Source organism: Meleagris gallopavo, chromosome 2, assembly GCF_905368555.1.
Source record: "Meleagris gallopavo chromosome 2, MGAL_WU_HG_1.1, whole genome shotgun sequence".
Taxonomy (NCBI): Eukaryota; Metazoa; Chordata; class Aves; order Galliformes; family Phasianidae; genus Meleagris; species Meleagris gallopavo.
Genome location: NC_139405.1, coordinates 104,622,107 through 104,648,038, shown reverse-complemented (window position 1 = coordinate 104,648,038; position 25,932 = coordinate 104,622,107). Strand labels below are relative to the sequence as shown.

The following is a 25,932-nucleotide window of genomic DNA, read 5'->3' as shown; positions in this document are numbered from 1 at the left end:
TTTGGAGATATGATCACAGAATCACAGAGTGGCCCGGGTTGGAAGGGACCTCAAGGATCATGAAGCTGCAACCCCTCTGCCACAGGCAGGGCCATCAACCTCCACATTTAATACTAGGCCATGAGGGACCCAGATCTGAACACCAGCATAAAGCAGCTCTGTTGCATTTTATTGATGATTGCCATTTGGCAAAGAGCACGGGGCGTTCAGGTGGAGCTTTATAGACGTGCTTGAGATTTCTGCCTTGCCCAGAGAACTTAGGCAAAATATTTGGGGAGGGAGAGGCTCTGGAGAACTTGCAGAACAGGGTGAGCTGAGTCTGTGGGCCTGGGCTGTGCGGGAGAAACATGGGGAGGATAGGGTGGGAATGCTCTCTGAGCAGGGTCTTCTGGCCACGTGGGAGCACAGCACCCAGAGGAGGTTGTGTCCCCTTTCTGGGGAGGTGGTGAAGCTGCTGCACTCCTCCCAGTCTACTGAAACAGAGCTGGAGCTTGCAGGCTCCCGTTCTTCAAGCTTCAGATCTCTGCAGAATAAAAGGGTGGCAGGAGGCTGTTTGGAGAATACCAAAAGTCTGGGAGAAGCCTCACGTGTCTCTCTGTTTCCCTTTTGTCTCCGACAGGGATCACGGCATGCTGTCCTCCCAGGAGAACACTAACTCAGCCATGGCCCTTCCGCGGGTCAGCCCCTCTCTGAACCCCAACATCTCCCCAGGGCAAGGCATGGCCCTGCCGCCCTCCATCCCTCCCTCCAATGGCAGCATGCTGGCCACCCCTGGCAACCAGCAGCCCGGTGCCGGCCTCCACAGCAGCAACTCCAGCACCAGCCAAACGAGCTTCGGCTGTTCTCCTGGGAACCAGATAGGAGCCAATGTTGCCTTAAGCCAGGGACAAGCCGGTCCCCCGAACAGTAACCACAATTTAAACCTCAATAGCTCCCCCATGAACAGCCCAGGGATCACCCCGCCGCAATTCATGTCTCCTAGGCACCGGGTCAGCCCAGGACTGGTCCCCCGGCCCCGGGGACCCAGCAATCCCTTCTCCCCCACCATGCCCACCATGCACTCCCCCGTGGGCATGGCCAACAGCGGCGGGGGCGGCAACGGTGGTGGCGGTGGCGGCTCCAGGTCCTTTCCCACCGCCCCCATAAACTCTTTGCAGGGGCTTAGCGAAGGTGCCAGCACACCGGTGGGCTACTCCACGCCACCCCCTGTGCTGAGACAGCTGGGCTCCCAGAGCTCGCCCGGCCGCCTCGGCATGCAGCCCATGAAAGCGGAGTCCAAGGACAGCAAGGAGATCGCCTCCATCCTGAGCGAGATGATCCAGTCTGATGGCGGTGCGGGTGACGGCAAACCGCTGGACTCGGGTGTGCTGCATGCCGGCGAGAGGCTCACGGAGGGGGAGAGCAAGTGCTCCCAATCCACCAGCCACAAGCTGGTCCAGCTGCTGGCCAGCACGGCCGAGCAGCAGCTTCGGCACGCGGATGCGGACACGAGCTGCAAGGATTCGTTGGCCTGCGCGGGCACCACGAGCGCACTGGGTGCCAGCAACCCGCCGAGCAGCACCTGTCCCTCCTCCCATAGCTCGCTGACCGAGCGGCACAAGATTTTGCATAGACTCCTTCAGGAGGGCAGCCCTTCTGACATCACCACCTTGGCCATGGAGCATGACAAAAAGGATAACGTCCCCAACCCCGCCACCACCCCGACAGCCCCGAGCCAGCTGCCGGGCACCCCGGACATCAAGCTGGAGTCGGATGCTATGAAAAAGAAGGATGTCAAGGATCACCAGCTCCTGCGCTATCTGCTTGATAAGGACGAGAAGGAGCTCGCCGCCGCCCCAGCCCTCAGCCTGGATGACGTGAAGGTGAAGGTGGAGAAGACAGAGCAGATGGAGCCCTGCAACACCACCCCAGTGCCGCTGGCCAAGCCGCCGGCCGCAGAGGAGGTCAAGCTGGAGTCACAGGGCCAGGTGAGTCTGCTGCTTTTGGGGTCAGCACCATCGAAAAGTCAGGCTTTTTTGGTGTTTTGCCCCACTGCTCCTCCAGCAGGTGTGGTGCTGCCTTCCCTACTGGTTCCACCTTCTCTAGCACTGCTGTTACCCTCTGTTGACTGGGTTCTGTTGCAGATCATCTTGAGTGCAATCATGCAGCATTTGCAGGGCAGCCAGGGGATCAGGTCCAGCCAGCATGGTTCATGAAAGGCGGGTCCTGCTTGACCTGATCTCCTTCTATGGCCGTATGACCTGCCTGGTGGATGAAGGAAAGGCTGTGGATGTAACCTGCATAGACTTTCGTAAAGTATTTGACTCAGTCTCCCACAGTATTCTCCTGGAGAAGCTGCAGCCCGTGGCTGGGACAGCTGTACTCTTCACTGGGTAAAGAACTGGCTGTAGGGCTGGGCCCAGAGAGTGATGTGAATGAATTCCATCCAAGTGGTGGCTGATCACAAATGATGTTCCCCAGAGGTTGGTACTGGGGAACCTGTTTAGTATTCTTACTGATAACCTGGATGACGGCACTGAGTGCACCCTCAGTAAGTTTGCAGATGAGGAGGTGGGGAGGAAGGCCCCGCAGAGGGATCTGGACAGGCTGGATAGCTGGGCTGAGGCAGAGTGCAGAGTTGTCTGGATGAGGAACTACGAGATGTGCTTTAGTAGCTTGTGATAGCTGTGGTAATGGGAGGACGGTTGGACTAGATGATCTTGCAGGTCGTTTCCAACCTTGTGATTCTGTGATTCCATGATTCTCTGCAGGTGATCATCCCCTGTACTCAGTTCTGGTGGGGCTGCACCTCCAGTGTAGTGTTCAGTGTTGGGCCCCTCACTACAAGAAAGGCACTGAGGCACTGCAGTGTGTCCAGAGAAGGGCAGTGGAGCTATGAGGGGTCTGCAGCACTAGTGTTATGGGGAGCAGCTGAGGGCACTGGGATGGATCAGTTTGGAGCAGAGGAGCTCAGGGGAGACCTATATCATTCTGTACAACTGCTGAAAGGAGGTTGTGGTGAAGTGCGGTCAGCCTCTGCTCTGGGATGACAGTGATAGGATGAGTGGTAATGACCTCAGATTGTGCCAGGGGAAATTCAGGTTGGATGTTAGGAAACATTTCTCCTCATAAAGAGCAATGATGCAGTGGCACAGCTGCCCAGGAGGTGGTGGGGTCACCAAACCTGGAGGTGTTCCAGAACCGTGGGGATGTGGCACTGAGGGACGTGGGCAGTGGGCACGGTGGGGTGGGCTGAGGTTGGACTCAGTGATCTTAATGGTCCTTCCCAACCTTAAAGGTGCTTCCACGTTTTGGTAACTCAGAGCTTCAAGGCAATGCTGGGAGAGGAAGGAAGAAGCTTTCCGAGCTGCATAAGAATGGGAAAGGAGCGGTGCTGCTTGCTGCAGGTGGCAGGCCTGAATGGGGAGGGGGCTGTGTGAGCCTTGCCAAGTGAAAGGGCTCTTAATTCTGCATCTCTGGGCACATTCAAGGCTCGTGTCCCCGGGAATTCTCAATCTGTTGCCCTCTTGTTGGCTGAGATTAGCAATTATACAGGCCTTTTAGTTATCCTAAAAGTATTATTAAATTGAATAATCCAGTGACAGATCTCCGCAATAGAGATTTGAGTGTATAAATATTCATTACATGCAGCTATGAATAGAAGAGATTTCTTATTTTTGAAAGCCAGGGGAGATGGTAACATGGATAAGGCTGCTTAATCCTTTTTAAGCAAAGAGAACAGAGAGGCTGACATTCAGAACAGGGCTGATAGCCTGCTTACTGACTGTGTCAAATGGGGCTGAGAGGTGCGGTGTGAATAACAGAGAGCTCCCAAAGCCTCCGATGGCAACACGCAATGAGTCTCTTAATAGGGTTAAGGGCTCAGTTCTCCTGGGAGCTGTGGTCAGTTGTCCTGCAGGCGAGTGGGAATCTCACTCGTTATCTCTTGCTGTGATCATAGAATGATGGAACAAGTTGGGTTGGGTGCCCAGGGATACGGTGGGGTCACCAGCCCTGGAGGTGCTTGGGGAACATGGAGATGTGGCACTGAAGGATGTGGTCAGTGAGCATGGTGGGATGGGCTGGGGTTGGGCTTGGTGATCTCAGAGGTCTTTATCAACCAGAACGGTTCTCTCATTCCATGAATTGCCTCTATGTTGGCAAGATCCAAGTCAGGATGTGCCTGTCTTGGAAGGGAGCCGGCTGCCTTCCAGTTTTGGGATGCTCAGCTTTGGAGAACTCGGAGCCTGGCTGTGGTTGTGAGCCCCTCTGCTCTGCTGTTGGAAGCAAGCTCACGTTTTTAGCCTTGCCCATGGCTTCTTATTTCCAAGTATCTTTCCCCAGACAGCTGGAGAATGGCAAACCTATGTATGGGACCAGAAGTGCTCCTAAGAGTTAACAACAGAGACTTGAGCAGGGTTGTGGAGCCTTCACTTGCATGTTCGGAGGAGCAAACAGCCCATAACTGCTCAGCATCCGAGGACAGAGCTGAGTGCCATGTGGTTTCTGCTAGCTGGATTGCTTCAGTGAGCCATGGGGAGAGGAGCTGCTATTGCAAATAAATCCAAGCACTTGCCTGGGATTTTTTCTTCATGTTTCTATTGAAATATCAATTGGGGCGACGTAATGGTGGGGCACGCTGCAGCTTGCCACTCACCTCACATAATTATTTTCTTTCCACCTCATCCTTGTGCTCATTTCCAAGAACACAGCCTCACTTCCTTTTGCTGCAAGATGCCCTGTGCTCCTCCAGGATCTCTTCCAGGAAAGAAGGATGCTCAGGATGCTCAGCTTTGACTGCAGCTCCGCTCTGTGCCAGCTCTCCCAAACCCCCAGCTCCCTGCTTTGTCTCCCCCCCATTTGCAGTGGTGCCATTTGGTTTCCCAGCCTTCTGCTTGCTGTTGTTGCTGGAGGAAGGATGATGCCACAAGAAGGGCATCCAAGTGGAGAGGTGCCGGTGTGGTCCTGCGTGACTTAGAGGGCACCATGGGCTGCTGTTTAATTGCATTCATCTCATCCGTTGTAAGGGAAGCAATAATTTCCCTGCTTGAGGGCATCAGTTATGCCTGAGTGTGCGAGGATACCCTTCATTGCAGGCCTCTGGGTTAGAGTCGGATAGAAGGCATGCACAGGAGGACACAGCCCTGAATACTGCATTATAAATCCTGCCATCGATGCCTGCTGCTCACGTTACGCTGCTCATCATCAGTGTTGCCTAAACATCATTTAATTAGCAAAATGCCACTGTAAATAAAAAAAAAACCCACACTGTCGTGTGTGTTAACAGCCCCAGTTCGTTCCTGCAGTAGAGGCAGTGGGGATGGGGACAAGGCCCTGCATAAGGTCAGGACAGAAATGTGACATTGGTGGGGATGTCAGAGGTGCCTGGGTGGGCTCAGCCCCGCCAGGATCCAACAGCATTCCTCCCGTGTGACCCTTTTGTTAGGTGCTTGAGAAAATTGGTTTGGTTTTTTTTGTCCTTATTCAGAAAGGGGGAGGAAAAGCGAGAAGTAATGCAAGCAGACAGAGCTGTCTTCTGCAGTTTTTCTCGCCGTACTTGGATAGATCTGGAGATGGCTCCTTTCAGTTGGACCCACGGAGAGCAGTAACCCTGAAGGCCTCCATCATACACAGAGGTTTTTAGTGCACTATCAGGTTGTCTATTCGTTATCCCACGGTTAGTGGCCTAACCTTCCCAAACACTGAAAGGTGGCTCTTCTGGAAACACAAAATGCCCTTAAATTTTGAAATATTTGACTTCCCTTGAGATACTTTTCTTGTTTGCCAGAGCTCATTTATCTTATATCCACCAGCACAAATCCCTTCCCCATCACCCTTCCCATTTAGTCCAGTCCTTGGGCTAAACATCCGCTCATCCACTCTCAGCCTTGATGAGGGCTGAAGGAGCTGGATGGCATTTTCCTTCCCATCAAGGTAATTGTGTGCCCCAAGCAGGCACAGGAGTGCACTTTGGGGCAGTTGTTCTCTTAATTCATTTCTCCTGGAGTGAACCATTTTTTATTCTTCTCATTTCAGCATGAACATATGTATATTAGCAAAGCAAATTATCAAGGGGGAATGGTTTTAAACTGAGACAGGGGAGGTTTAGGTTAGATATGAGGCGGAAGTTTTTCAGCCAAAGGGTGGTGAGGCACTGGAACAGGTTGCCCAAGGAGGCTGTGGATGCCCCATCCCTGCAGGCATTCAAGGCCAGGCTGGATGTGGCTCTGGGCAGCCTGGGCTGCTGGTTGGTGACCTGCACATAGCAGGGGGTTGGAACTGGATGAGCGTTGTGGTCCTTTTCAACCCAGGCCATTCTATAATTCTACAATTTTCTGATCTTGTGTTTTAAATAGCTATTAGTTTTATTTGGCCGTGTTGGTGGAGCTGTTCATAATGCTGCTCATTGCAGCACGTGGGCAGCAGGCATGAATGGGGCTCAGTGGTAGGGAACCTGGCACCTGGGGGATATCCTTGTAGGGTAGGCAAAGCTGCCCAGGAAGGTGGTGGGGTCACCATCCCTGGAGGTGTTCAGGAACCATGGGGATGTGGCACTGAGGGACGTGGCCAGTGGGCACGGTGGGATGGGTTGGAGTTGGACTTGAGAATCTTAAAGCCCTCTTCCAACCTGAATGATTCTGTGGTTCTATATGCATTCATCTGGGATTGCCCAGGGATTATCCCAGCATTGCTTAATTCCATCCCAGTGCCACCACCCGCTCTGGAGTGGTTTTGATTTGAAGCATCGTTGGTGCCCATTTCTGCGATTTGGGGCTGATCCTTTCCCACCGAGCTCACTTTTGTATTACTGCAAAGGAATCAAACTCACCAACCTCTGCTCTCCTTTCCTTCCTCAGTTTGCTGCCGAACTGGAGCAGCTGGACCAGCTCCTGCCATCACTGGAGAAAGCTGCCCAGCTGCCAGGCTTGTGTGGGCCAGAGAGGAGTGAGAGCGGCGTGGCTGTCAAACCTGAAATGCTGGCAGCCCCCCTGCAGCCCAGCACTGCCCCCAGAGCCCCCGCCGGCCTCAACCGTAGGTGTCAGCCCTGGGATTTGACCCCATGTGGGGTCCTAGGGGGGTGGGAGCACAGAGAATACAAGGGGGATTCAGGTTCTCTCCAGATTGAGCAGTTTGACCCCTGGAAATGGAGGTTTGGAAGCATTGCTGTCACTTTTAAGCAGTGCGTTGGGACTGAGTGCACCCAGGTTTAGTGTCAGAACTGACAGGGAGGGGTTAAAATAGAAAAAAACACCCTGCTTTTTCTCCAAAGTGAGCGCTCTCACCTGCTTCTGAAGGAACCCCTGAAGGAGCCCACAAGCAAGTGAGAAAGCCAGGGACTCCAACTGTGGCTCCTTGGCTTCCCTGTGCTGGGACGTGAGCAGCAAACAGGGCCAGCAGGCCTTTACAAGCAGAGCATGAACTTGGCTGTACAAATGCACCCAAGTTGCAGTGCTGTTGTCTGGAGCCCGTGCCACGTGCCTGTCCTGATCAGCAGCACTGTGCCACCCTCACTGGTTCCCTTTAGTGCCCTGCCAGCCCCAGCACGAGCACAGCAGCCAGGACAGGTCCTACAGGGCTTTGTCCCATGTATGATTTTTCCTGGTGCACAGCTATGGTTTATTCCATCCCCTGCATCACTGCCCAGCAGAAATACAGAAAAGGTCTGAGTGTGAACAGAAGCATTTGCTACGTGCTCCCCGCTGGCAAGCTGCAGCTGAACTTGTGAAAATCCATGCAAATGAGAGTTGTAACGATGCGAGGCTTAACAGCATCGTTTTCCCATGCGGTTTTAATTGATTTAAAGCCAGCAATGCCCAGCAGAACATAGCTGGAGTGCACACAGGCAGCATCGCGGAGCATCTCTTGTACTACTGCTGCTCCCCTGAGAGGAATCCCCATTCACTGTGAAGGAATTGGTCCTCATCCTCTATTCTGCTATTGTATAAAACCTATTTACATATATCTTATAGATGCAAGCCTTCTCCCTTACCCCAGAGTACCCAGTGTCAGCTTCCTGGTGGGGCACTGCATCCACTGGTGATGTTGCGATGAGCTCGTGGGAAGAGATCTGAATTTTTATATGTTTATCTTTGTTTTCCAAACTCAGCTATCAGCAGCGGGCAGGGCATGCAGGCAGCTCGAGCCCCCTTTGAGTTCTGTGACCCACTGGAGCCATCTCAGCTCAGGCCAGTTGCTTTCCCTGCAACCAACGGCAGCAGCCCGCGGCCCCGAGCGCCGGCCGAGCAGGGCAGGGGCACTGTGCCGGGACCAAACCCCTTCCCACCTGACACAGGTATGTGCTGCCATGGGCACCTGCTCTGCTCAGCCAGCTGTGACAGCAGAAGGGGGATGTGATGGGAAAGCTTTCTCTTGGAGGGCTTTTTTGGGCCAGGTCTCCCTGTTACAAACAGGGAAAGCCAAGGGGAAGTCTTGAGAGGTGATGGCCTTGGGTAGGAGTAGGAGAGGTTCAGGTTGGGTATTTGGAGACATTTCTTCTCTTATAGAGTGGTGATGCAGTGGCACAGCTGCCCAGGGAGGTGGTGGGGTCAGCATCCCTGGAGGTGTTCCAGAACTGTGGGGATGTGGCACTGAGAGACGTGGGCAGTGGGCACGGTGGGGTGGGCTGGGGTTGGACTTGGGGATCTGAGAGGTCTTGTCCAACCTGAAGACTCTATGACTCTGTGTTCATTCTTGTGGGTGCTGAAGAAGTGCAAGGTGGCAGAACTGGGCTTAAATATGCCTCCTGTTCACCTTTTCTTTCTAAAAAGTCAGAAAATGCCTTGAGAGACAGCATGAGAGAGCATCACCATCTCCCTATCTAGAGAAGAGCCCCTCTGACATCTCAAGAATGCAAACCCAAACCTTCCTTCTCTTTCCAGCTACATGAAGCAAGGCAGTGGCTCAGGTGTCTTGGTTTGGGTTGGAAGAGGTCTTAAAGCCCACCCAGTTCCAAGTCCTGCCGTGGGCTGGTTGCACAGGGCCCCTTGCAGCCTAGCTTTGGTCACAGACAGGAATGGGCCACGCACAGTTTACCTATGCAGCCTGTGCCAGGGCCTCCCTGCCCTCTGAATAAGGGCCATACTAAAGTCAAAATAGATTTCCATGAAGCCTGGAGTGCCTGTGCTGCTTTGGAGTGACAGTGACATGGTGCTGTGGCCAGGTCCACCCAACAGCTCAGGTGTGCTGGTACGTGGCTGCAGGAACAAGGGGCTCACTTCAAGGATTTAGCATTGAGCAACACTGGAAGAGGGACCTCACAGAAGCTCTGCTTCTCTAGATGGTAGCAAGGATGGTGTGGGATGGGACTGAGCTGCTGTCCCCTGGCATTTCCTGCATCCTGCATATGGCACTGCTCACCTGTAAGCACAGCTCTTGCCCTGACCACTGCGTTAGGTGGACGCACACCCCGACACACTGTTATGACATTGACCTTCTTCCTCTGGCAGCTTCTTTTTCCAGAGAGTTTCATGTGTTGCACAAAGGGAATCTCCCTTTGTTGCTCAGATGGCCCCATGTCTGTGCAAGACTCGTGAGAGCACACTGGTCCCAAATTTTCACTTTGTTCTTTGTGCCCATGCTCTGTATTTCTCCGTCTGAGCTTTCCTCCTTCAACAGATCCCCTCTTTTCCCAATGTTCATAGCCTGCTGAGCTGCTCAGCACTACAGTTTTCCTACCCACTCCAAGCTATGCCCAGCATCAGCCCAGCACCAGCTTCAGGGTCCCACCCATGATCTTCCCTCCTCTCGAGGCCGTTGTGCAGCTGCAGTACGACACCCGCCTTCATGACCATGAGCAGCTGCAGGCTGATGCTTTGATTGGGAAAAAACTGCAGTTTTCAGCAGAAACAGAACTGGGAACTGTTGTCAGGCAAGCAGGGAAGACTTGGAGCTCTGCACTGCGGCTGCGCGGAGCCGGCCCCACTGGAGCTGCTGCTGCCACTGCTTTTATCCGCCTGTTGCCAAGCAACCTTAAGGCTTTTTTCAAGACATTGCAAGAAGTAAAGGAACACCTCTCCCTGCTTCCATCCAAGAGCAAGCTTAGGGCTCTTGTGTTTTGGTGTAAAACCCACAAAACAGGCTCAATCTGGGAGCTGTCATTGCCTGGAGCTGGGGATACCTTGGGACGACAGGGAAGACACCAAGCACTGCTGGGTTTGTCCCCAGATAGGGCACTTCCCTGTTCTGGATGTCCACCAAGTCACCAGGTCCTGCCTCCTGTTCCTCTGCCCTCTCTGGGCTGTGCCTGGGATTTCTGTTCCGTTGGGATGTTGGAAGCTCTGCTGATGGCACCTCAGTTCTCTTCAGTGCTGTATTTTATTGGGGAAAAAAATCATCACAACAGAGCTTAGTGAAGTTAAAAAAAAAATAAAGATTTGCATCCTTGGTACCCTGCAAGCCCATGGCACTGGCCACCGATGACATATCCTGAAGCAGCAATCCCAACCTGGCCAGAAGTGGGCTTATCCCTTGTGTCCATCTGCATGGGGCTCCATGGCCAACTTAGCCAAGGTGTTCTCTGATCTTCTGGAGGTGTTAAGAACAGTGGAGATGTGGCACTTGGGGACATGGCCAGTGGGCACAGTGAGGACAGGTTGGGGTTGGACTGGGTGATCTTAGAGGTCTTTTCCAGCCTTAATTGATTCTATGACTCTGTGATTCTATTTTGAGTTGGATGATGTAAAGTCTCCATCCACATAAATCTCCCTGTCCTGGGCTCAGGCTCCAAGTTGTGCTAAACTTAATCTAATTGCATTGGCTCCTTTCCCTGCACAAATTAACTTTTCTCCAAAATAGAGTCAGAAGATGCTAATGGGTGTGTGCTATTTTTTTCAACTAAAATCTCCAGTGCTAACAGCTGGCCTTCGAGAATGAGCCCTCTGACTTGACTAGATTTTGAGAAACTTGCTGGAAATGTTCAGAAAAGGGGAACTGAGATGGGGTCATAGCGTTGGTACATATTGAGGACACATAGATCTGCTGGAGCAGCCACACAAGTGTTCACCCAAAGCCCAGGCTCATCCTTTGGGTTTGAGTATGAGACCGAGCTCTGAATTTTGTGCGTGTTATCTCTAACAGAGGATTTATCTGCAGAAAGCATCAATGCCTTCATGGCAATGTGCCTTGGGCATGGGCATGGCACCTTGGCTGTGGTTTTGCCCACTGTCAGCATCTCTCTGCACATCTCCTAAGGTGCCTGAGTCCCCTTGGCACGCTAACGCTTCCTCCCCTGACCCCTCTTCTCCCCACAGGGATGTCAGAGCTGGAGATGGGGGTGCCAGATCACCAGTTTGGGCAGCCAGGCATGGGCGAGCAGATCCCATGGACAGATAACAGCATGGCACCCATGAACCGAAGCACGCTGAGTAAACCTGAAGAGTAAGTACTGCAGCTCGGTGACTTTCTGATCTCACCCAGCAGGACACTGGGATGTTCTAGCAATTTCTGCCTCTGTAAACAGGGCATGCACCATCAATTCTTGGTCCAGACCCAGTTAATCCCATATATCCACATTGAAAGTCCTCACTAATCAATACTGCAGCTAGAATTCTCCCACATTTTTCTTTCTGGGGTCAGCAGTGGCATCACGAGAGCCATGGGACAGTTTTGTGTCTTCATGTCACTGCAGCTCTTCGCTGTCCCCATTTGCTCGGCTTCAACTGAAAGGTCCTCTTTAGGTCCTTGCCCTGCAGAGCAGCCAAGGAGTCATCACCTCAGCATGCAACATCATTCCTTGGCTGTAAATGTCATAGCAATGCTATTGCAGGAGCCTGGAGGTCGATTACTTTGAGGCTGGAGGTGAGGAGCGCAGGGAGCCTTGCTGGTGGTGCTCTGTGCTTGATGCCATACAGAGGTCACAGGGCTTCCTCATTCAGGAGCTCTCCAAGGCATCAGCATTGGCAGTGTGGACGGAGGCTGAGTCCTTTCCCATGCCCAGAGGTCAGATACCTGTTAGATAGATGATGAGCTCTGGGAGGATCCTTTTCCAGCCCTTGCTGCCAAGATCCATCCATGGGTTGCTAATTAAATCCTTCACAGATAAGCAAAGCTTCTGTTTTCCTGCCACGAAGAGCAAATGTATGAGAATTGTATTTGAGCAAGGCAAGAGCCAGACATCTTCTTCTAGGAGCTAAGTTTGGATTCATTTCTAAAAACTCTTCACTCAGCCCAAGAAAAGAATTGCCTAAGTGGTCTTTGAACACGGATGTTGGATTTTGGCTGGAAAGACTCAGCCTCTCATTGCTTGAAATTGCTGGGAGATAAAACCAATCCCTGTTTAAATGAGGAAGAGCGCTTACATCAGCTCGAGTCCTTGTTGCAAGGAAGCAGCTTCCCTTTTAGATCTCAGTGGTGTGTCGCAGTTTTGTCGTTGATGTGAGATCTGTGGGGCATATCCAGCAAAGGGCAGAGCAGTTCTAAAAATCAATCTTGGTTTTAAGCTACAAATGTTCCTTAAAATGCTGCTTCACTTGCTTTATCAGGGGAAAATGACCTTACCTTACTCAGCAGCCCTGTGCTCCAAGCACGGAGCCAGACAGCCTTTCTGGTGCCCACTTCCCACCTCACTTCCCTGCAATAACTTCAGCAGCCTTATGTCTGATGGAGCTCCATAGGTGAGAGCTGCCTTGGCAGTCTCTGGAACAGCACTTTGAGTCCCCAGGAGCAAAAAGCAGCCACTGTGTTGTAGATAAGGCTTGCTTCTCAGCATCCCCTTCCAGAACTTGCTTCATCACAAGGAAGGGGTTCGTCAGCCCTTGCAGAGGTCTTCAGGCTCTGCTTTGGTACAACAGACTTGAAAAGCAACGGCAGAGAAATTGAAGAGAGCAGATTCCTCTGTAAAGCCAGAGAGGAAGTCTAAAGTCAGAGGGTTGGCTGGGATTTGTGCACTTCCATCTAGTGGCACAGCCATAAACTGCACCGATAACGTGCACAGATTGTTCTGCATCGTGTGCCTTCAGTTGGGCTCCAGCTTCAGAGCAACTCCTCTCTTAACTGTGTTACCAGCAGAGCTTTTGCTTTAGGGGTTGTGAAGGTTTTCCAGCTGCAAGGTATGTATCCGCCACCAGAGCTCCTGCCTTACTCAGTGAGCTGACCTGCCTGGCCAAGGGGGGCTTCCTTGCAAGTTCTCCTTGTCCCCAACCCATCTGGATCTTCAATTCTTGATCAGGTGGGATGGTTACAACATGCCCCCTTCTGTGCTCTGAGCCTAAGTGCTCTGTGTCATTGATGGAAGGGTGGTACAGGCACTGTGGTCCGGGTCCAAGGCACCTTGAACCACATCCAGGGTGCTGCAGGCGGCTCTCACACATCTTCCTCTAATCTCCCAAGATCAAGAATGTCGGCCAGGGCCTGGCTTGATGGCCAGAGCACTGGCATACTGTGCCAGCAGGGATGCCCTCGGTGTTCAGGACATCTGTGTTGGGCAGGAGGCCTTTGGAAGCCATGCCAGGGAGATGTTTTATGGGACTTCAAGCAGCATTTGACACCAAATTCCTCCCACCTGCCAGCATGGGGCTGACCTGCATGGAATGCAGCATACATGGTCATTGAAGGTTTATTTCCTATCTAAGGGTTGTACTGTCCCACGGTCTCCTTATAAACCATTCATGCAGAGGTCTGTGGTGAGACGAAGAGAAATTGCCAGCCTGCATTCATCCTCTCATTGCCTGTTAATGCAGAGAAAAACTTTGTCCCCCACTTTCTCTGCAGGATTGATGGCTTTGAGCAGCCAGCTCTCATCTTTGGCTTTGCCCTCCGAGTGGTTCAGTACAAAGCAGCCAGTAGCAGGGACCTGGGCCGTAGGAAACCAGCCCTGCTTTTCACCTCTATCTCCCTGCTTCCCTCTCTGCCCCTGCTCTGTAATGTAAGAAATCCCAGCGCCCAGTATTTCTTTCCCTGGATTAAACTGCGTGTGTTGGCTGCAGCACTCTCGGTCCCATTGGCTTCAGTTCCTTACTGTACATCTGGTCCTCATCTGGAGCTAAAAGGATAAACATGTCTGCTGCTTGGGAACTGCTGGCATGCTCCAGTTCTCTCCTTTGTGTCTCTCTGTGAGCGTGATGTGCCATGGCTCCCTTCATTGTGTCAGACCCGGCAAATCCGATTGACTCCAATTAGTCACATCATTGGAATGTCTCTCATTACATATTAATCTTATTCCCAAAGAATATCGAGCGAGCTTGTCAGAAATCTTCTTTTTGCAACTAAAAGGTTCCCTCTGCCTTCAGCTGTTTCTTTTCCAGCTGTCCCAGCGCCTTCCCAACCTCCCGCTCCGCTCCCTGCTCACGTTGTGAGCTGCCTCCCACCGCCCTGCCTGTAACTCCTGCAGAGCAAAAGCACCACGTGGTCCTCCAGAACCCCACCGAAGCCCAGCGCTGGCTCCGTTCGCCGTGGGATTTCATCCTGGCAGTGGGGTGATGGGTGGGAGGCCAACAGCGCAGTGCAGAGCAGGATTTTCTATGGCTCAGCCCCGCTGCTGCTTTGACGACCCTTCACGTGTCTCCTCGGGCTTTTGTCTCCGCAGCCCCTGCATCACCTCGCAGCTGGACGAGCTCCTGTGTCCTCCCACCACCCCGGAGGGCCGCAACGATGAGAAGGCACTGCTGGAGCAGCTCGTGTCCTTCCTGAGCGGCAAGGATGAGACGGAGCTGGCTGAGCTGGACCGAGCCCTTGGCATTGACAAACTGGTGCAGGTAGAGAGGCTCAGTGGGGTCGGAAAGAGGTCGGGGCCGTGGTCAGGTCATACAGTCACAGAACAGCTGAGGTTGGAAGGGACCTTAAGGATCATCCAGTTCCAGCAGATGCTGAGCTCTGACATGAGCGTGGAGGAGGAGGATTTCCAACATCTGGTCACGGGAGGCCAGATGTGAGTGGGAAAGCGCATCAGATTCGGAGGGGATACTTAATCCTCTGCCATTCCACAGAGAAAAAAAATGCTGGAAAGCATCCCCATGAAATCCAATAGGCCGCTCTCGGCTTAAAAACGCCATCCCCCATGAGAAACGTCAGCCCTTCAAAGGGCAGCTCATGTGTCGGGGTGTGGGGAGGGCTGGCAGCCCGGCCCGCTTCCCCGCCACGCTCAGGGTTGGGGCGTGGAGGAGCCTTCCAGCTGGAGTCCCACAGGCAGAGATTCCTGAGCCTTAATTGTGCTGCCTAATAATATAGCTAATGGCCTGGCTGGTATGAGAGCCAGCAGCCCTCGCTGTTGAGATTGGCTTACACTGCAGCTGCCCCTCTCCTCTAATTTAACCGTGGAAAAAAATGACAGTTTTGCTCCGGTGTTGCCGTCTGATTCGGATAGCACCATGGCCCAGGCTACAGGCGCCCGTGCAGAGGCATCTGAAGGATTTGGGTTGTTCTGAATAACAGGGCATGGCCAGGGGGAAGCCTGAATTTAGGCAGGGAGTAAGGGACGTGGAAGATGAGATGCATTGCTCGGGTTTTTTCATAGAGTGGTTTCTCTTTCCGTGCCCTGTGGTGCTCACATGCTTTTTCCAAAACAATGAGCAGAACTGAAAGCCTGTGTGAATCACAGAATCATAGGATCATTCAGGTTGGAAAAGACTTCTCACATCCCCAAGTCCAACCCCGACCCACCCCACCGTGTCCACTGATCCCATCCCTCAGTGCCACGTCCCCACAGTTGTGGAACACCCCCCCAGAGGTGGTGACCCCACCACCTCCCTGGACAGCCTGTGTAGGATGTTTTACTGGCAGGTAGGACTTCACATCCCTGGGGAGAGCTTAGGGATTTAGTCTGACTTCAAATTTTTGCACTTTGGACCCAGATACTTCAGTCCCCGTCCAGTGCTGGCTATGAGGGAAGGCACGTGGTTGCCCTGGAGATGCTTTGTCACTTCAGGACATGGATGGATCTCCTTGACTTTCCCCGAGCCGCCTCCATGCCGGGGGGCTTGGGCTGTTTCCCTCTCCTCCACATTACTGAGGACATGGGGAAAGGAAGAGCTGAGTGGAAAGTGGGTAGTTTGGGGAGAAAAGATGAGAAAAGCTCAAGTGTGGTTATAGGCTGCTGTTTTATGACCTGGAACCCAGTCCTTGAGCCATATATATTCCATCTACGGCAGGGGAGATTCAAGCTGGACATTAGGAAGTATTACTTTTCAGAAAGGGTGGTCAGGCACTGGAATGGGCTGCCCAGGGAGGTGGTGGAGTCGCCGACCCTGGGGGTGTTCAAGGAAAGACTGGATGTTGTGTTGAGGGACATGGTTTAGTGGGAGCTATTGGTAATAGGTGCACGGTTGGACTGGATGATCTTGTAGGTCTTTTCCAACCTTGGTGATTCTATGATTCTATGATAAATCATAGGATTTGAGCTTTCTATGATCTTAATTTATGGAAGAGGGAGAAGACCTGACTATGTCCCTCGTTCGTGTTGATCTTCCAAGTGTGATGCCCTGCCCAAAGAGATGCTGATGAGGGTGGTGAGACCCTGGCACAAGTTGCCCAGAGAAACTGTGGGTGCCTCATCCCTGGAGGTGCTCAAGGACAAGGTGGATGGCTTTGGGCAACCTGGTCTGGTGGGAGATATCCCTGCCATGGTTCCTGCCATGGTTGGGATTGGATGGGCTTTAAGTCTCTTCCACCTCAAACCATTGTAGAATTCTGTGATTCCTTGATTGTGTGGCTCCACGATTCTGTGGTTCTGTGATTCTCTGATTCTGTGTTCTGTGATGTCATTATTCACTGATTCTGTGGTTCCATGGTTCTGTGATTACATGATTCTGTGGTTCTTTGATTTCATTATTCCATGACTGTGTGGTTCCATGGTTCTATGATTCCATGTTTCTATGGTTCTGTCGTTTCATTGTTTCATGATTCTATGGCTCTGTGGTTCCGTGGTTCTATGATTCCATGTTTCTATGGTTCTGTGATTTCATTATTCCACGTTTCTGTGGTTCCATGATTCTGTGATTCCGTGATTCCGTGGTTCTACAATTCTATGATTCTGTGGTTCCATGATTCTATGATTCTCTGATTTTATGGTTCCATGATTCCATGGTTTCCATAATTCCATGAGCAGTGAGCACACCACAATCCATCAGTGCTTTGGACACAGAGAGATGAACCCCAAGCGCATATCCAAGGACTTTTTTCCTGGGGTCCTTGCTCCAAAACAAGCCAGCAGAAATCAGTCCCATCCCTCCAAGATTATCAAAGCCTTGAGGAACGATGGTTAACCCCACCTGGGATAGCTCTGCCCTTGAGCTGTGCTGGATAGGGATGGCTGCAGGTGGGGCTGCAGCGTAAAGATTTTCCTCCCTCTTCTCCCTTCCAGGGCGGCGGGCTGGAAGCCCTGACAGAACGGTTCCAGCCCCAGCAAGCCACCCCTCCTCTGATGATGGAGCAGAAGCCCGGCATGTACCCCCAGCCTTACTCCTCAGCATCTCCCACCACCAACCTCCCTGCCGCCTTCCCCGGCATGGTCCGGCAGAAGCCGTCCTTCGGTCCCATGCCGGTTCAGGTCCCGCCGCCGCGCGGTGCCTTCCCCACCACCATGGCCATGCAGCCCCGGCAGACGCTCAGCCGACCCCCCACGGCTCCCAACCAGCTGCGACTTCAGCTGCAGCAGCGGCTGCAGGGCCAGCAGCAGGTAAAGTCCCCCCTACCTCCAGCTGGATCCATGGGTGAGAGGGATGCAGCGTCCTCCCTGCGGCACCAGTCCTGCAATGGGGGGAGATTGGGAGGGCTTTGAGTAGCCGGAGGCTGGGTGGACACTAAGGGAAAATATTGCTGGAACATCTGCATCTGTAGCTGGAAAACCTTCCTGATTGTCCTCCCTTCCCTGCAGCTGATCCATCAGAACCGGCAAGCGATCCTCAACCAGTTTGCAGCCAACTCCCCCGTGGGCATCAACATGAGGGCGGGCATGCAGCAGCAGATGACCCCGCAGGTAAGGGGGATGCAGCGTGGTGGCAAAGGCAGCTCAGTCCCATCTGCTCATTCCCTGGGGATGGGGACATCACCCACCATGCAGAGGAGTGGCTCCAGATGTGCCTTTGTGATTCTTTTTCCTCCCCCTTTACTCCATCCCCTACGCTTGGGTAAGGCACAAAGACCTCATTATCGCTTAGAGACAAACGTGCCAAGATCGTTAATTGAGAAGGATCTTTGGAAAATAGATGCCATCCTTTAAATACCAGAATCTCCAGTGAAATCTTCTTAATGATCCTGCAAATCCCCAGGCCCTAAAGTTCTTGTTTCACTTCTAATAAAGTGGATAAAACATCTGCTCCCTGCAAGGAGGAGTTGGAAAGCGTAGCTGAGTTCTGGTAACTTTATTCCACTTCTCTGAGAAGCCTGCAAGTTTCGTTAAGCATCACAGCATCTCTGGTGGGGAATATGAGCTGCAGACAGAGGGACCCGGCGCTTTCCATCAGAGCTCCACTGGCAGTTGTGATGGCTTTGTTGAGTTCTCTCTTGCTGCGCTGCAGCTCCTATGGTGATGGATGGGAGCACATCTGGCCCGGCAGCTAGGGAAGGAGCCAGCACCACGGGAAATGTCATGGGGTGATTTCATGGGGTCAAGGTCAGAGATCCTGGTGTTGGGCACTCCTTGCTGGGAGCCTTCCCCGAAGGGCACTGGAACAGGTTGCCCAAGGAGGCTGTGGATGCCCCATCCCTGGAGGCATTCAAGGTCAGGCTGGATGTGGCTCTGGGCAGCCTGGTCTGCTGGTTGGTGACCCTGCACATAGCAGGGGGTTGGAACTGGATGAGCGTTGTGGTCCTCTTCAACTCAGGCCATTCTATGATTCTATGAAGGGCACAAAAAGTGGCTTTCGCTGCATCCACTAGAAGCGATGATCCAATGAGACAATCATACCTGGTAGCAGGGCAATCATACAGGCTTTCCCATTTGCCTGGGGGACACAGCCTGGATGGGGGCCGATCCTTTGAGATCCTCAACCACTGATTTGCACAGACCATCCAATCTACAGCATTTCCCCAGTCGCTCCTTGGTGCCGTGTTCCCTTTTTTCCTCCCAGCTTCCCTTCACAAATCGAGGCCGTTGGTTGCCCCAAACAGGGGCACGGCTTGTCGCTCCCGGGGCTCTGAGCTGTACACTGAGATGCAAAGAGGAGTTAACTCTTTTAACATCTTCCTTCCCCACAGCCTCCCCTCAACGCCCAGATGCTGGCCCAGCGTCAACGCGAGCTCTACAGCCAGCAGCACCGGCAGCGGCAGCTCATGCAGCAGCGAGCCATCCTCATGAGACAGCAGAGCTTCGGCAACAACCTCCCACCCTCAGCCGGGCTCCCGGTGCAAATGGGGGCCGCCCGCCTCCCCCAGGCTCCCCCACAGCAATTCCCTTATCCCCCCAACTACGGTACGAGCCCCGGGAACCCTCCCACCTCCACCAGCCCCTTCTCGCAGCTGGCGTCCAGCCCTGAGGCTGCGTTGGCCAACCGTGGCGGCATGGTGACCAGGGGGATGATGGGCAGCGTCGGAGGGCAGTTCGGTGCTGGGATGACGCCGCAGATGCAGCAGAACATCTTTCAGTATTCGGGATCAGGTAGGTGGGGATGGAGGGGACTGTGTGCCCCTCTTGGAACCGGCGTCTCTGGGTAGGGGGTGGTTGGCAAGGGAATGGGCACACTGGAGGGTGCGGGGATAGGAGAAGAACAGGGATGACCCTAGAAAACACACGTTTAGCAAATAACACATGGGAGGGATTTTGCTGCCATTGGGGTTTTGCTTGCATTTACACCAGTGGTGTAAAAGCAGTGGGGAAGGATAGGCAAAGGGCACAGCCACACTGCCACCATTTCGCACGGCATCTCACTACTCCGTATATCCCAAGCAAACCTTTCCTGGTTGAACCCCCTTAAAAATAGATAATTTTGGCAAATAATTCATTTCTTTGTTCATTCTTTCTGCAGAAAGGAAACTGCAAAGCAGTTCTCTAAATTGTGCTTCCTTAAATTTATATGCTCTGGAAAAGTCGGTATTGTCACTGAGATGTCTGAAATGGGCTGCAGCCAGCTCATGCTCCTTGCCTGGGCACAGAGCTCTGATGACATTGGTGAGCCTGTGCGGAGGGGTGCATGGATGATGCTGAGTGCTTGAAGCTGCTCCCATTCAGCAGCAGCGTGGGGTCTCAACATGGCACACGTAACCGATGAGCAGAGCCCTGCAGGAACCACCTTTGCCATTGTCTTGGCATTACCTTGGCTATTTTCCATACAGGTGTGGTACAAAATAGGAGTACCTGCTGGTGGAAACCACGTGGTGGGGCGGTTTCCCCAATAATTCATCTATGAGTTATTTGAATTTGAGTGATAGAGCTGCTTGAGATGAAAACCAGAGACTCCAAGAGCAAAAGTCACGGGTTTGATGGCAGCAGTTGCAGGACGAGGAGGAGGAAGAGGGGAGGCTGCTAATGGATCGCACAGCTGATGCTGTCTGTCCTTCCTTCCCCAGGCATGGGTCAGCAGAATGAGCCCGCCTTCGCCCCCTCGCTCAGCCCCAGCAGTCCCCTGATGTCACCACAGCTCCCTCCATCTCAAAGCCCAATGCTGCAGCCAGCACCGCCTGCACCGGGCTATCAGTCACCCGACATGAAGACCTGGCAGCAGGGAGCCATGGGGAACAGCAAGTAAGGTCACCATGGTGTCATTGGGTGGGTTGGGCTGGAAGGGACAATAAAGGAGCTGCTGCCCTACTGACCTGGGCTAGGGCAGCCTGGGTGGGGAGGTGGGACGTGGGAAGAGCAGACAGGACACCAAGAGCAGACATGGTGACACCAAGGAGACAGTCCCAGCCTGGCTGAACCTATATCCAGTGTCCTCACTCCATGTGCAAGTCAACCACCGACCCATGGCTTCATGCTCACCTTGTCTTGGGATGGCCAGAAGGACCCAGCACAGTGGTTTAAATCAGTGAGGAGCTGTTGGAGTGAGGTGTCTTCATCATGCCTTGTGAAAACTGATAGACTTTGGAAGCGAATGGGAAGAGCCATCAGACTTCTGCTTGGTTTTGTGCAAGTCAAATTTCTGGAGCTTCAGATCTCCAGAAATGAGCAATTAAAAAGTTCGCCTGAGGCTGTGTTGCTTTGTGCCTGCAGGTAGCTCAGCTGACCTTCCCTGGTCAAGCAGAGCTTGGTGTCACCTCATCCAGGGCTTTGCATCACTTCCTTGGTGGTCCCCTCTTGTCCCTGTTGTCCCTCCTGCCCCACCACATCGCACTGAGGAGCAGAGGGCAGATGTTCCTACAGTAGTCACCGGCCTTAGAGGGCTTCCTCGGGTGGCTGAAGCTCCTCTGATGGCTCCACGTGCTTCATCCCTTCCAGAACAGGCAGGCAGAGAGCATCCTCCCAACAGCACTTGGTTAACCCTTTTCTCCCCTCTCCATCAGCGTATTCAGCCAAACGGGGCAGACCCAGCCAGCACCGGCCCAGCAGGGAATGTACAACAACATGAGCATCACCGTCTCTATGGCAGGAGGAAACACCAACGTCCAGAACATGAATCCCATGGCGGGACAGATGCAGATGAACTCGCTGCAGATGCCTGGGATGAACTCCATGTGCTCAGAGCAGGTCAGTGCCACTGCTCACGGCCCTCCCCAGCATTCTGGAGGGTTGCTTTCCTAACGGGTCTCCCCAGATTTGTTAGATTCATTTGTTTCTGTAATTTCTTCATTTACAAGCAGTGCATATCCCAACCTTCACCTGGCTGTGGGTTTAGCGCTGGGGATTTGCCACAATGCATTTTAGAGTTCCCCTTTCCCAGCCCTTCCCAAGAAGGGCAGCAGATGTCCCTGCTCCATTGACACTGCTGTGTTACACCCGGGGGAGGCTGCAGCCTCTGTGTCCTTAGAGGGAAGCAGAGCATCCCCAGCACCTCCAGAGCTGCTTTGACAAGGTGTTGGGGGTGGCTTTGCATATCTCCTGGTAGCTGTATCCAAACGGAGCGCGTGCAAACCTGCACTTGGCTGATTGTGCCCAGGACACTGCCACCAGCCATGGCCAAGCACTGTGGCTGTTTGAGGCTCTGGCCCTCCTGAAATTTTAGCTGCTGGGGTTTGTTCTCAGTGTCATTAAGGTCCTTGGAGCCGCTCTTGGCTCACTGGGTTTGTGTGGGAGTGCTGCAGGCTGGGGCTTGCAGCTTCCCCAGCGGCTTTTCCCCCTCGTGTCAAGTGCATTTGGTGACATGCCACGCTCCCTGGAGACCACGTGTCCCTGGCAGCAGCCCAAGGCAAAGTGCAGGAGATGGAGAGAAAGGCAAAATGCGTCCCAGCCTCAGAATGAGAGGACGCTGGTGCTGCCCCATGGGCTCCCCCTCCCCAAACCCACCTGGGCTCTGAGTTTCCCAAACCCACCCAGCTCAGCTCGAGGGGGTAATGAGTGCCTTGGGGACATCCAGAGCCCACTCTGAGCTTTGTTACTGCTTTTGACAGGTAAACGACCCGGCGCTGAGACCCACGGGCCTTTACTGCAACCAGCTTTCCTCCACTGACCTTTTGAAAACAGAAGCAGATGGGGCGCAGGTCAGTAAGAAACTGCTAAGCACATCTCAGGTACAGAGAGAGGAGTTTGCTGTGCTGCCAATAAAACTTGAACGTTCTCCAGCCATGCCTTGTCGGCACGCTTGGCACCAGGCGAGCTGTTAGCCAGGGCTGTTTCAGTGTGCAGGGCTAGGTCTGACCCTGCTGGTCACCCTGAAAGGCAGTGGGTGTCCCGTCCCTGCAGACAGCCAAGGTCAGGCTGGATGGGCTCTGAGCACTGATGGAGCTGTGGGTGTCCCTGTTCAGTACAGGGAGTGGGACAGATGGCCTCTAAGGGTCCCTTCCAATTTGGAGATTCTATGGTGCAGTGGTGCTTGGGGACTCGGAGAGCTGCTCACTGAGCAGAAACTCTGCAGCCAAGCCGGGAAATAAGTGAGCACAGGAGGTGCTCAGCCCCATCCATCTCCAAGAGCAGCCCCGAGGTGACAGCAGCGGGAGGAGTTCTTTCCTAGGGTCAGGTCTTCAGTCTGAAAGATCCATCCCGGGGATGGAAGGGAAGGCGATTTGGAAGGGAATATCCGGAGGGAGCGGGGAGGCTGCGGGGCGACATCTGTCCGTCTGTCTGTCCGTCCGTGCCTGCCAATCCGAGCGCCGATGCCCGCGGGCTCCGTGCTTTGCGCTCACACCGCCTGATGAGTCTCCTCCTTTCGGACCACCCCGCGGGCTCCATCCTTGTGCTCACACACTCCGGCACATGGGGACCTGCCACCACCGCTCCTCATTTTGTAAAGCAGCTCCGGACCTCGCTCGCCTCCAGTCTGCCCCGTGCCGCTGCCTTATGGCTGCCCCTTCCCGGGATGAGCCAAGCTGATTTTTCCTCTTTTTTTTTTTTTTTTTTTTTCTTTTTTTCTTTTTTAGTATTTTCCATTTTTTTTTTCCCGATTTTTTTTTTTTTTTTAATTATTATTATTTTTTTCCGAATGAGCAACGTGTGAACCTTGCCGAGCTCTGATCCGAATGAGTGCAGCGGTTTTCTTTTTGTAGGAAAAGAAGACAGAAGAGTTCTTCTCTGTGGTGGCTCCAGACTAGAGGAAGTCTCTAGTGAGTTTCCACTTCACGTAGTTCCCAGTCCGTCGCCGCCGGCCCCTGCCCCATCCCCGCTAAGAGCCCCTCTTGTCTTTTGTGTCCCAGCAGGTACAGCAGGTTCAGGTGTTTGCCGACGTGCAGTGTACAGTGAATCTGGTAGGAGATCCCTACCTGAACCCGCCGGCTCCCCTGGGCGCCCCGAAAGCCACCGCGGTGCCGCCGACCCCGCAGGGCCAACAGAAGAGCCTTCTTCAGCAGCTACTGACTGAATAACCGCTTTTCGAGGAATGTGAAAAAAAAAAAAAAAAAAAAAAAGAAAAAGAAAAAGAAAAAAAAATTTAAATAATGAGACATACAGAGATATATAAATATATATATTATATATTTTTCTGAGATTTTTGATATCTCAAACCGCAGCCATTCTTCAGCTCGTAGTGTTCGGAGCAAAAAGGGGGGAGGGGGTTTGTTTCATTTTGTTTGGGGGGTTCTTTTTGTGGGTTTTGTTTATTCCCCCCCCTTTCTTCCCCCCTCCCCTCCTTTCTTTCCCCTTTGGTTTCCATTTTTTCCCCCCTTTTTTTCCCCCTTGTTTCCCTTTTCTCCCCATTTTTTCCCCCTTTTTCCCTTTTTTTCCCCATTTCCCCCTTCTCTTCCTCCCACCCCCTTTTTTTCCTCCTTGTTTTTTTAAAAAACAAACAAACAGAAAAAAAAAAAAAAAAAAACCACAAAAAACCACAAAGCGTTGGGCGTTGGCGACGCGACGAGGCGGGACAGTCGGTTTCATTGAGCCAAACTTAGAGATGATTCTTATTTTTGTAATCAGTTCGCCGGCTTCTTAATCTGGACGAAGGTTTCTCGGGGAGGCGGGAGGGGAGGGGGAGAAGGCGGCTGGAGGACTGCGGCGGCAGCGCAGGAGGACGAGGAGGAGGAGGAGGAAGAGCAAGCTCAGTTTCAGCTGGATCTGTCACTGATGACGTCTCGGCACGGGGCACAGATGGGGATGGACGTTGGATTTCTGCAAACAAGGCCGGGTTGAGTCACGCTTCAACAACAAACCTTCTCTTCCTTCCACCCCGACCCGCTTGTGCGTACAATCAGCTTTTTCTAGCAATCGTGAGTTTGTCGGTTTTAAAGAAAAAAGAAAAAAGAAAAAGACAAAAAAAAAAAAAAGAAGAAGAAGAAGCAACCTACAAAAGCAAAGAGTATTTTGACCCACTGATGGTTTTTTTGTTTTGTTTTTTTGTTTTTTTTTTTTTTCCATGTTTTATGCTGGTTTCGGGCGCCCGGAGGAACGGGGGCCGATGATGTGTATATTGCAATGGGGGAAAAACTAATAGGCAAAAAAAATAGAGAAAAAAAAAAAAAAGGCCAAAAAAAAAAAAACAAACAGTTTGGGGCAAAAAACTGCAATAATTTTTAGGGGGAAGGATGGGGGGAGGGCTCTGTCAATTATTGTAGATAAAATTTTCTGATTAAATATTAAATAAAATTAAGCAGTCGGTTCTTTCTGCTTTGATTGTGTTTAACAGCTGAGGTAGCTTAAACTATTTAAAATAATAATAATAAAATAATAATAATAATTGAATTCTTTGTCGGGAGATAGCTTATTTTTTCCCTCGAGCCTGTCACTGTAAATAGCTCTGAGCTCTGTATAAATTTGTTTTCTTCTCTTTTAGTCGGGGGTCGCTTTTATTATTCACTGCTGACTTTTATGAGAGCGGGGGGCGATGGGTTTTTTTTCCCTCTCTCTCTCTCCAATCGCGCTGGTGTGTGGAAAACAAATGTGTAGCTTTGTTGATTGACATTTGCAAGAGTTAAAGATGACAAAAAAGAAAAAGAAAAAAAAGAAAAAAGAAAAAAAAAAAAAAGACAACCAGAGTTGCCAGCTGACGTTTCGTTGTCTCTGTGCCGACGCATCCCTGGAGAAACGCTCCGTTGATGGGCGCTGGGGTGATGGGGCTGACGGAGGGGTCACTGTGGGATAAGGGTCCTGGCCATAAAGCATCGTGCTTTGGGCTCAACACTGAGCACCACCCAGAGGTGGTGGGTCCTCCCAACCAGCCCCAAAGCCCTGCCATGTTTGGGTCCTCCCACGTAGCTCAAAAACCCTACAGTGTTTGGGTTCTTCCAACCAGCCCTGACACCGTACAGTGTTTGGGTCCTTCCAACCAGCGCAAAAACCCTACAGTGTCTGGGTCCTCCCAGTTGGCCCCAAAGCTGATTGTAGGCCCCCACCCTACAATGTTTGGGTCTTTCCAACCAGCACAAGAATCCTACAGTGTTTGGGTCCTCCGAGCCAACTTAAATGCCCTGCAAAGTCTGTTGCTCCCAACCACCCCCAAACCCTACAATGTTCCTCTCAACCAGTCCCAAAGCCCTACAGTGTTTGGGTCTTCCCAACCAGCCCAA

The 25,932-nt window shown here is 52.5% G+C and overlaps 1 protein-coding gene across 8 annotated transcripts in view; it reads left to right on the top strand.

The window, feature by feature from the left end:
* NCOA1 (nuclear receptor coactivator 1) overlaps window positions 1–25,198 on the top strand; it is a 157,588-nt gene extending 132,390 nt beyond the window's left edge. For 4 of the 8 annotated variants that reach the window (XM_085218252.1, XM_085218245.1, XM_085218248.1 and 1 more), the window contains 12 exons: window positions 620–1,967; window positions 6,837–7,011; window positions 8,087–8,272; window positions 11,229–11,355; window positions 14,501–14,669; window positions 17,273–17,587; window positions 17,786–17,887; window positions 19,108–19,507; window positions 20,416–20,590; window positions 21,349–21,532; window positions 22,393–22,482; window positions 23,632–25,198. In XM_085218252.1, coding sequence (XP_085074378.1) covers window positions 620–1,967; window positions 6,837–7,011; window positions 8,087–8,272; window positions 11,229–11,355; window positions 14,501–14,669; window positions 17,273–17,587; window positions 17,786–17,887; window positions 19,108–19,507; window positions 20,416–20,590; window positions 21,349–21,532; window positions 22,393–22,482; window positions 23,632–23,799 — 3,439 coding nt within the window. In that variant the 3' untranslated portion in view covers window positions 23,800–25,198. Of the gene's footprint in view, window positions 1–619; window positions 1,968–6,836; window positions 7,012–8,086; window positions 8,273–11,228; window positions 11,356–14,500; window positions 14,670–17,272; window positions 17,588–17,785; window positions 17,888–19,107; window positions 19,508–20,415; window positions 20,591–21,348; window positions 21,533–22,392; window positions 22,483–23,484; window positions 23,542–23,631 lie in introns of all 8 variants that reach the window. The other 4 variants (XM_085218247.1, XM_085218249.1, XM_085218251.1 and 1 more) reach the window with 3 other exon arrangements.
* Window positions 25,199–25,932: the final 734 nt, after the last annotated feature.